At 39.1% G+C, this 9302-nt stretch overlaps 1 protein-coding gene across 3 annotated transcripts in view; it reads left to right on the forward strand.

Moving 5' to 3' along the window:
- LOC124116703 overlaps positions 1–7022 on the forward strand; it is a 41460-nt gene extending 34438 nt beyond the window's left edge. For all 3 annotated transcript variants that reach the window (XM_048400320.1, XM_048400321.1, XM_046478141.2), the window contains exon 2: positions 3006–7022. In XM_048400320.1, coding sequence (XP_048256277.1) covers positions 3849–5966 — 2118 coding nt within the window. In that variant the 5' untranslated portion in view covers positions 3006–3848 and the 3' untranslated portion in view covers positions 5967–7022. The remainder of the gene's footprint in view (positions 1–3005) is intronic.
- The last annotated feature ends 2280 nt before the right edge of the window (positions 7023–9302 follow it).

The following is a 9302-nucleotide window of genomic DNA, read 5'->3' on the forward strand; positions in this document are numbered from 1 at the left end:
GGTATTGTACCGAAACGTCACACTGAAAGGATGTAAAAGATGAAATCCATTATAGTCAACGTGATATCTATAATATTGCTGAAACTTGTGTGTGGATGACTCTGTTAATGTCATGTGAAAAACAGGAATATTTAATAAAGGAAATGTAACGCAAATGCGTTGTTAATTTCTTGAACAGACGAAGAATCACTTCCGTTATCAATGTATGTGTTGGTTGTTGTTGTTTTTAACTACTGTAATACTGACTCGGCAGGATAAAGATGCTTCTGTCAACTATTACTTGTATTCACAATGTGAACTACCTCCTCAGCGGATCCAATAATTAAACAAAGAAAACACCCCATGTTGGAATAAATAGTATATCCCTCCCTGTCTACCCCTTTTTGAGCGTTTAGTATTGATGTTTGTTTTCGAAAAATTTGATATTCTTTTAATTATTGTCAGCTGTTCATCTTTTATTTTCCAGTGTATGTTTCTAAATATGGTAAAACACAAGTAAAAATAGCCTACAGTGAAATGGTATGTTTATTAGTTGTAATAATACCCTGCGACACTTGTGTTGGTTTTGTTTTAATGTGAAGTTAAAATAATATTTTGTAAACACTTACATTGTGTAAGCTGTAATAAGCCCAAACACACGTGCACATCTGTCAATACAAAATCAATTGCAAATACTGGTATATAGTATTCATTTTAATTAATCCTGTCAGCAGTTATAGCTGTATTTCAATGACACAGCTACCCCTAATAATTATACATTAATTATTTTTAATGTACTTGTGACTCATTTGTCTTTGATTTTATGGGTATATGACTTTAAGTGTAAAAGCAAATAAGTTTTAATGGTTATTGAGGGAGAAATGAATTACCGATAATAATCATGTTCAATCTGTCATCCGATATTAATATAATAAAGGTATCAGGGATGGCAACAAAACAGAATATGTGCAGAGAAAACTTTAAGAGCATATATAGTTCTCTCAAGAAAATTTGAAATCTTTAATGGCTATCTTAAACGATAATAAAGTATCAATTAAGAATCTTTTTTGGAGCAATTACAGCTATGTTTTAATTGTCTCAAGACATCAATACTGTAATAATTTGGGATGTTCATTTAATTTGTATTTCATATATGTAGTTTGTTTTCTAACAATTTGTAATATAGATTTCAATATTACAATAATCATTACCAGATATAGCTCAAGGGTTAGTATTTGACATAGAGTTCTCAGAGCTAGATATCGAGGTGTTGATTATCTTTTCAAAATATGCTTTATTGTGAACACAATGTTGTCTGAACTTGTCAGGTGACTACTGGCTCTGTGAATGTTGGCCATAGTTTTAAATCAGTGTTTCCGTGCTTTAACCTTTACTGTGTTGCGGTTATGAGACATTACGCCAATGTATTTCCAATTCTAATAAGTGTCATGGTAAGTTGATTCATTCTTGAAAATTGAAAAATAAATCAGCAATGTTAACTTATGCAGTAACTCCGTAACCCAAGCAATGCCGTTTGAGCCAATATGTCTGGTGGTGTCTCAGTCAAGTTAGCATATGTATTATTCTGGTGCGAGTGCGTTCGGATTAACGCCACTTTAAAGAGTATTTATTAGGAAACGATTCTATAATGTTCTTTGGGAGTGGGGAGGTGAGTTTGCTTTGCTTCAAAACATTAAATGTAACTTTTCTTATCAAGACTCATTTTTTCAGGACACCCAGCATGCCTAGTGACCAATTATTAAAAGAAGTGTTTCAAATGATATCTCGAACAAATTACTTTTTTCAAAACCAACAAACAAACACACAGTGAATTGCAAACAAATAGAACAGAGAGATGAGGAAGGGTACAGCAACCCAAGAGTTGAAGGGAAGAAACTGTGGCGATTATATACAATACAAAACATGCATAGAAAAACAAAGGATAACAGTTATCTAAGTGTCCCGTATCGTAAACATTATTAAAAGACAGACACACTGGTATTTGGCTATTGTCAACCTAATGCGCATCTGTTTTCATATTGTAAGATGCGTACGACTTTTCACGTTAATGATCATTATTACAGGGGTACTTCATAAGTGAGATTCTTTAGTTTAAAATTAACCCAAACGCTATTACTGTTATGTCACTTCTGTAGACTATCGAATCTGCCCAGACATTCCAATACGGCGACTTCCCCGCTATCCCCATTTACCTCACTCTGATTACACGACTGATAACGTGAGATGTGAAGCCAGACGAGTGTTGTACCCACAGTGTTCGTGTCAGCAGACGATACGCTTGGCTTACTTTCAAGCGACATACATATTTTTCATTCCAAAGAAGTATCCAGTTTTAGTTTGTTTTGGCTATGGTGAGCACATTTATTATCGGTGCTCTCGCCACCATTGTATATACACATATCGGAGGGTAGGTGGTTCGTTCCCATGGTCGTGTCATATCAACAGACGGTAAAAGATGGTACTTTTTATTATATTTAACACGCAAGGCGTTTGACATAACGGCATAAAACATGGGGCAGAATAGGGATTAGTATAGTGTTTCTGATTATGATATTCTGGTTTATTAGTCTGTAAATGAAAGTTGAAGGCCAATTATTTCAAATCATGCGGAACTATCATTTATATAAGTTCATTTATTTCATAACAAAATGTTAGAGATTGAAGGCAAGGAGCGCATGTCGCCATTCCTCGCTAGGGACAGTGTATGTGTTTGTTTGAACTCATTGTATTCAGATTGAAATGGATTTGGAACTAGTTATGAGAGGCCCGCCTCTCCATGATACTTACCAAAGCTTGTATAGCAAATAACAGAAATCAGAAAAGAAGATAAGTGTATAGATATAAAAGGAATGTAACAAAGTAAATGAGTTACATAAATCAGTGTTCCACCACTCTGAAAACTGCCGGAAGGTGAGTATAATTTTATAATGGTTTGAAACCCTCTGAATCATGCAGTCATGAAACATGTACGGTACTTGAACAAGAGTCGGTATTTGTCCTTGCAGGTTACTCAAGTGTGGATTTGCTGTCGATATGGATGGACAACCTCAGATGGAAGATCACGATGTACACCGGTCTCATCAACCCATTTCTATACATTCCTCCATGTCGCAGGGTATTACAAGTACGAGTGTTTCTGAAGCCTTTGAAACATGTAACCTCGGAACTGATGAGGAACTTGGAACTGGTGATGATGCGTCGGGAGGGAATGATGGAGAAGGGTCGCTATCAAGAAAACAACCTGCACCAATGTTCCAACCTGAAGGTGGAGTTGAACACTCATATAGAACTGAAACCTCAACTGACAGTGAACATCTGATTAGAAGCCCTGATCAAACATCAGGAGTTGTGTCAGAAAGACGTGCCTTTAAGGAATATATAGAAAAACACTTTCCTTGTCTGGACAAATCAGTGTATGTGATTCTCCCTGTTTTTATTGGACACTCCACTTTCAAGGAATCAGCACCAGAGAAGCCAGAGGGTCCATTTGCATATTTAAAGTATGACCCAGGGCATTGTTACAGTCAGGTTGATGAGGGAGAACGAAGGGTTGCTCTATGTATGGAATATTTGCTGAAGTACTGGTGCTGTGAAGATGGACCTGCATTTATTGTCACACAATATCACTATGACAACCTTTTGAAAAAAACGTATGAGGGTAAAGGTGAACACGACGTATTGATCATCCACTACAGATTCGGATTGCTGTGCATTCAAGTAAAGAGTTGCCGATTAATACAGGTCTGAATCAGCGTAAGAAGGATCTGGATTTCATTGAGAAAGAATTTCCCCATCTTTCTCGTTTATCAAAAACATGTATACTTGCCCTTCCAAATACATCAACAGAAATGGTTTGCCAGTTTAGAAATTACGAAAAGTGTCTTGGGCAACACGAAGTGTTATGTCTTGATCACCTTCCAAATCCTGAGTCAGATCTTGTATCCCAGAGTTTACAAAAGCAAGAACTTGTAGAGTGGTGGAAGAGGTTCACGACGCAAAGACTCTCGGGATTTGATTCCCATGATGACTACCGTGGTATCATTGAAAGATATGTAGGATGTTACTCGACTGTTACAATCCCAAAACCACGCCAGACGAAACGTCCTGGAAATACACTTGGAGAATGTGTTGCAGAAGTTGGGAATAGATATATGAGCATTGTTCTCACACCCACTCAAATAAGGATCAACAACTCAGATGTGAAGAGACTTATCATCAGAGGTAATTATGGTTCTGGCAAAACAGTATTGTTGATTTTAAAAGCAGTGAAGCTTTTGAAAGCAGAACAAAAAGTGGCTGTTATAAGCATGTCTGATTCTCCTCTGCATTATGCTCTTAAAGAACAAATAATTACAGGCTTGGGGGATGAATGGAAACCATTCCTTACTGTCCGACAGGTAACTGATCAAGAATCGCTTGCTGGGGTTCTTAAAGAATGTGCTGATGAGCAAAGGAATGTCCTGATTGATGAGTTCCCTTCTTTCCTACATGGAAATGCAAATCTTCAAGGAGCTCTCGATACGTTTCCCAAAGAATATCTCTTGTGGATAGTGATGACAAGAGAGAGAGAAGAAACTCTCAGCAAAGGTGTACAGGAGGTATTTGAAGAACAAACAAATACAACAGGCTCCAGTCAACAAGAACTCAAATTTAAGGATGTGCGTCTCCTGGGAATATTACGATGTCCACCATCTATTTTTCATTTGTGGCCAGATTTTCGACAACCACAGAAGTCATTCAGTGAACAAACCATCAACATAGAGATTCTAAAGAAAAAACTCTTTACTATGGATTTGATTCCACCCTTTTCTCGATCCACCAACATCACACATGTTACAGTTAGGGATTTAAGAATAAGAGAAGGAAAGACCAAGGAAGAGAAGAAGGAGGAAAAGAAGGAGGAGGAGGAGAAGAGACCCTTCTTTAAACAACTTCAAGGGTTGAAGATTCCAGTTGCAAAATCAAATAGTGACACTCTAGACTCTAACTACATACTTCCTAATTCAGATAATTCCCATTTGACAGAAAACGAAAAGGTAGCCGAGATAGGATTTGGTGGTAACACAAAGATATGTGTTTTTGTGAAAAATTCCAGACTTGGCCACGTTGAACAGTTAAGCTATAACAAGAAGAGGTTTGCTGTTTTTCTGTACAGGCTAGGCTTTGGAGATGACTCTGATACGATGTCAAGAATTGCAAGGCAGGGAAATGTAGGTAATCGGGATATACGTTACAAATGGTCAGATCTAACCTTCATGGACATGCCTTATTATTACCCATTACGTTCAAACATGGGTGTGTCTTTAACATCAGATCGACCTTGTCAAGGAACAGACTTGAGAGTTGATATTATTTCAGACAAACAGGTTAACATTTCAGCTATCTCGGGATTCGAAGGTTACCATAGAAATGCAGACATTGAGATAATTACTGATAAACTCGTTTCAAATGTTTCCTTTTTGGAATGTAGGCCGCTTGATGGACCCAGCTGTGTGTATATTGATCACAATCACACATGCATACTTGAGAACTGTGGTGAATGCAAGGAACAACTTACATCATTCCTGAGTTTACTTGGCCTTGCGTCTTCCCAAACTGACCACACATTACAAGGCCATGGTGATTTGATAACAACCAGAAATGATCTTGACTGGTCAGATGTGATCATTTTGGATGACAGAATAGAGGCTAAATGTGAAACAAAATTTCTTAAGCAATGTGGGATATCCGTGACGAACAGGCTGAACACGGAACTAGACTCAAGAGTTGCATTCGGCTCTACAAGGAGTGTAGACTACATGCGACCTGAACAGTTCCAAGGACTAGAAAGGAAAGTTGTTATGGTTGTGACATCCGGCGAACCCGAAATTCCTAGCCCTTTAGGTATAGAGGTAGTGAGAGACGGAATTGAGGTTGCAATAAGTAGGTGCACTTCACAGCTATTGATTCTCAGGGTATGGCAATAGCGTATAATGACATCACGTCTTTCGTGAATACTTGAACATGGTCAACTAAAACTGCAATAACATTCCTCTCATTCAAACCTTCAAGTATTTTTTTCAATATTGGTATTGATGCTATGTGTCACACAATGTCAAGATATACTTCATGGAACAGCACAACCAATAGAAAACATGTGAGTGTATGATAAGTTGCAGGGGACCGTGAGAGGTTGATTTGAGTGTGTCCATCCTCTGATTGAGAATATATATGCCTGGAAAGAAAGAGGCATCTAAGAGGCGACTAACGGGTTCAGGTGGTCAGGCTCGCTGACTTGGATGATCAAGAAAGTGATTTAAAAAATGATTTATTTGAAAGGGTTTACATGAGTATCAACCGATATGTGAAAATTCAAATTCATATACCTTTTCATTGATTGTCCATTTTTTATATTAGCTAGAAACGAATAGAGGCATTCACTATTGTTCATTGTGAAAGATACTTATGGTGTTAATATTGACTTGATGCTATTTGGTAATGCAGCTTTACCTGATCACGTGAACGAAAATATTTCAAACAATGTAAATACATTTCTCTATTTCTCTTATTTCCTTTCTGCCATTTATTGTAAATAAGTAAACATGTAAATCTACGGGAGAGTGCGTTCTAAGTTTTGGTAACTTGTGCCCAATCCTTTTTAGGAGAATATATGTTTCCACAAAACTTGGTTGGTGCATGTCATCGTATCCCAATTGCGTAGATCGATGCTCGTGATGTCAATCACTGGATCGTCTGGTCCAGACTAGCTATAGTACAGACCAACGTCATATAGCTCGAATATTGCTAAGCGTGACGTCAAAAAACAAACTAACAAGCACTCATGGTGATTAACTGATCTTTGTGCATGGGGAGCATGTGATGGAAGATTTTGTCCAGTAGACTCACATTTGAATTTTAATAAATACATGCGGGTGTGCAAAACGTATTCATGTTATACATTGTGCCCAACATGCTATGTCCTGTGTGTGTTTACATTAGTAATCAATAAAATATACTTGATGATTTCAAGGATGATATTTGTACTTTTGAGAGCACATTGTAATTTATTCAAACTTCATCGTGGCCCGAAGGACGTTTGGACTTCAAGAGCTGCGGGGTAGCCCACGGGCTAAAGTGTTCGCGCAGACTCGGATTCGATACTCTAAAATGTGGGAAGCCCCGTCGTATGGCTGGAATATGGCTGATAGCTTGGAAAGTCCATATTTACTCTCTTATCTGAGTGAGCCGTATGTCATGGACTCGACTGTGCCGTTCAGAGGAAAATAACGGTCTTCGTTAATTTCACAACCTCTTAGCCACTGATTTTGATTGCTGTGGTATCATATAATTCTACAATCAATCGCATATATTATTGATTTCTTCACAACAAAAGGGATTGGTGGTGAGGTGTAATGGTGTTTAAGTTCTCGTTGAAGATTATGCACTTATAAAGTGACATGCGTGCGTGTACTAGTCCGGACTTACGACGGTTTTACGGAGCTTGCTGATTTACTGAGATACCATGCTGCAGTTTAACAAGGATACTCCAATCAGACACACTACACTGACTTCCTTGTTTTATCTCCAGGCAGGACAACAACAAGTCCATCTTTTAACGCCTCTTTTGATATGACGCTGCCGATGAGCGAACCACCGACCTTGCCTTCCTCGGGAAGAAGTTGTGTCCACCCTATGAGATATAATGAACGTCGAAAGTAATGTATGCAGTAGAACACTCAGTGAGAGTTTACCATGTGCCCTACAACTGTTCGTTTGTAGTGTCTGCTGTGTGATTGGATATAATCAGCACAGTATCATGGGAATAGGAAACAAGAACGCCAGAGAATAACCAGTCTCGATTATAAGACGAAACAGATTTCATTTGATAACTTAGCCACCAGCTGCAGAGCCTCAACACCATTGAGCTGATGATGGTTACACATAGAAATCAATTAAAGGTATGCAATAAAAACGACAATGGAATGGAATGAGACATTCGTGGCCCAGAAACAGTGGGTCGTGAATGATTTTCTTAATTGTGCGTGTTCTGAAATGAGTTTCATCAAGTTTGACTTCAATGATGTCGGGACATTGTTTTCGTGGTTTTTCGAATGGACGAGTGTCTTCTGAGTGATGGACTTTCAAATCCTCTCCTGCCAAATTATATTATTATACTTTCTTAATGAACCGTAACCATTCTTTGACATTTGTTAATGAAAATGTGAAAACTTGTCAAAAATGAAACGGATGAAAAGCATACGCCATATCTTGAATGGACTGTGATGGATGTGACGAATCGTAACATGGCGCTTGCCTTTGGCAGAGTAGACTAACATCTAGTGAACATCTGAAATGAACATATCGTATAGAAAAAACAGTTGTTCAGTTATCTTAATAAAAATATAATAAAAGGGAGCCCAGTGACTCTCTTCATTTTCAGATACTGCAGTTATCTAGACTTGCCCAACATTATAGACTTGCATTGGCTGTTTTTGATCAGGGTCTGTAAGACAGACTAGTGGCAGAGGTACTATGCTGGCTGCCGACCGCAATGAACTCTGGGTAAGAGAGTGCCATTTTTAATGAAGATTTTATGAAGAGGCTTAATAGATTTGAAAGGGGTTTCCGTAGCAAAAAGGAAACCTCTTTTTAACCAATCAGAATCAAGCATTCATCACTGTCATGGTAGAATACATGTCAGTTTTCATAGCATACCCCATATCAACCCGACAGCCCCATATCAACCCGAGACCCTCATATCAACCCGAGGCCCTCATATCAACCTGAGACTCCCATATCAACCCAAACACCCATATCATCCCGAGTCCCCCATATCAACCCGAGGCCCTCATATCAACCCGAAGCCCTCATATCAACCCAAGACCCCCATATCAACCCGAGACCCCCATATCAACCCGAGACCCCAATATCAACCCGACACCCTCATATCAACCCGAGACCCCCATATCAACCCCAGACCCCCATATCAACCCGAGACCCCCATATCAACCCGAGACCCCCATATCAACCACAGACCCCCATATCAACCACAGACCCCCATATCAACCCCAGACACCCATATCAACCCAAACACCCAAATCAACCCGAGTCCCCCATATCAACCCCGGACCCCAATATCAACCCGAGGCCCTCATATCAACCCACACCCATATCATCCCGAGACCCCCATATCAACCCGAGACCCCCATATCAACCCGACACCCTCATATCAACCCGAGACCCCCATATCAACCCGAGACCCTCATATCAACCCAAACCCCCATATCAACCCAAGACCCCAAAATCAGCCCGAGGGTCGAATG

This window comes from Haliotis rufescens, unplaced genomic scaffold (genome assembly GCF_023055435.1).
Source record: "Haliotis rufescens isolate VD_foot unplaced genomic scaffold, xgHalRufe1.0.p SCAF_2, whole genome shotgun sequence".
In the NCBI taxonomy this organism is placed as follows: Eukaryota; Metazoa; Mollusca; class Gastropoda; order Lepetellida; family Haliotidae; genus Haliotis; species Haliotis rufescens.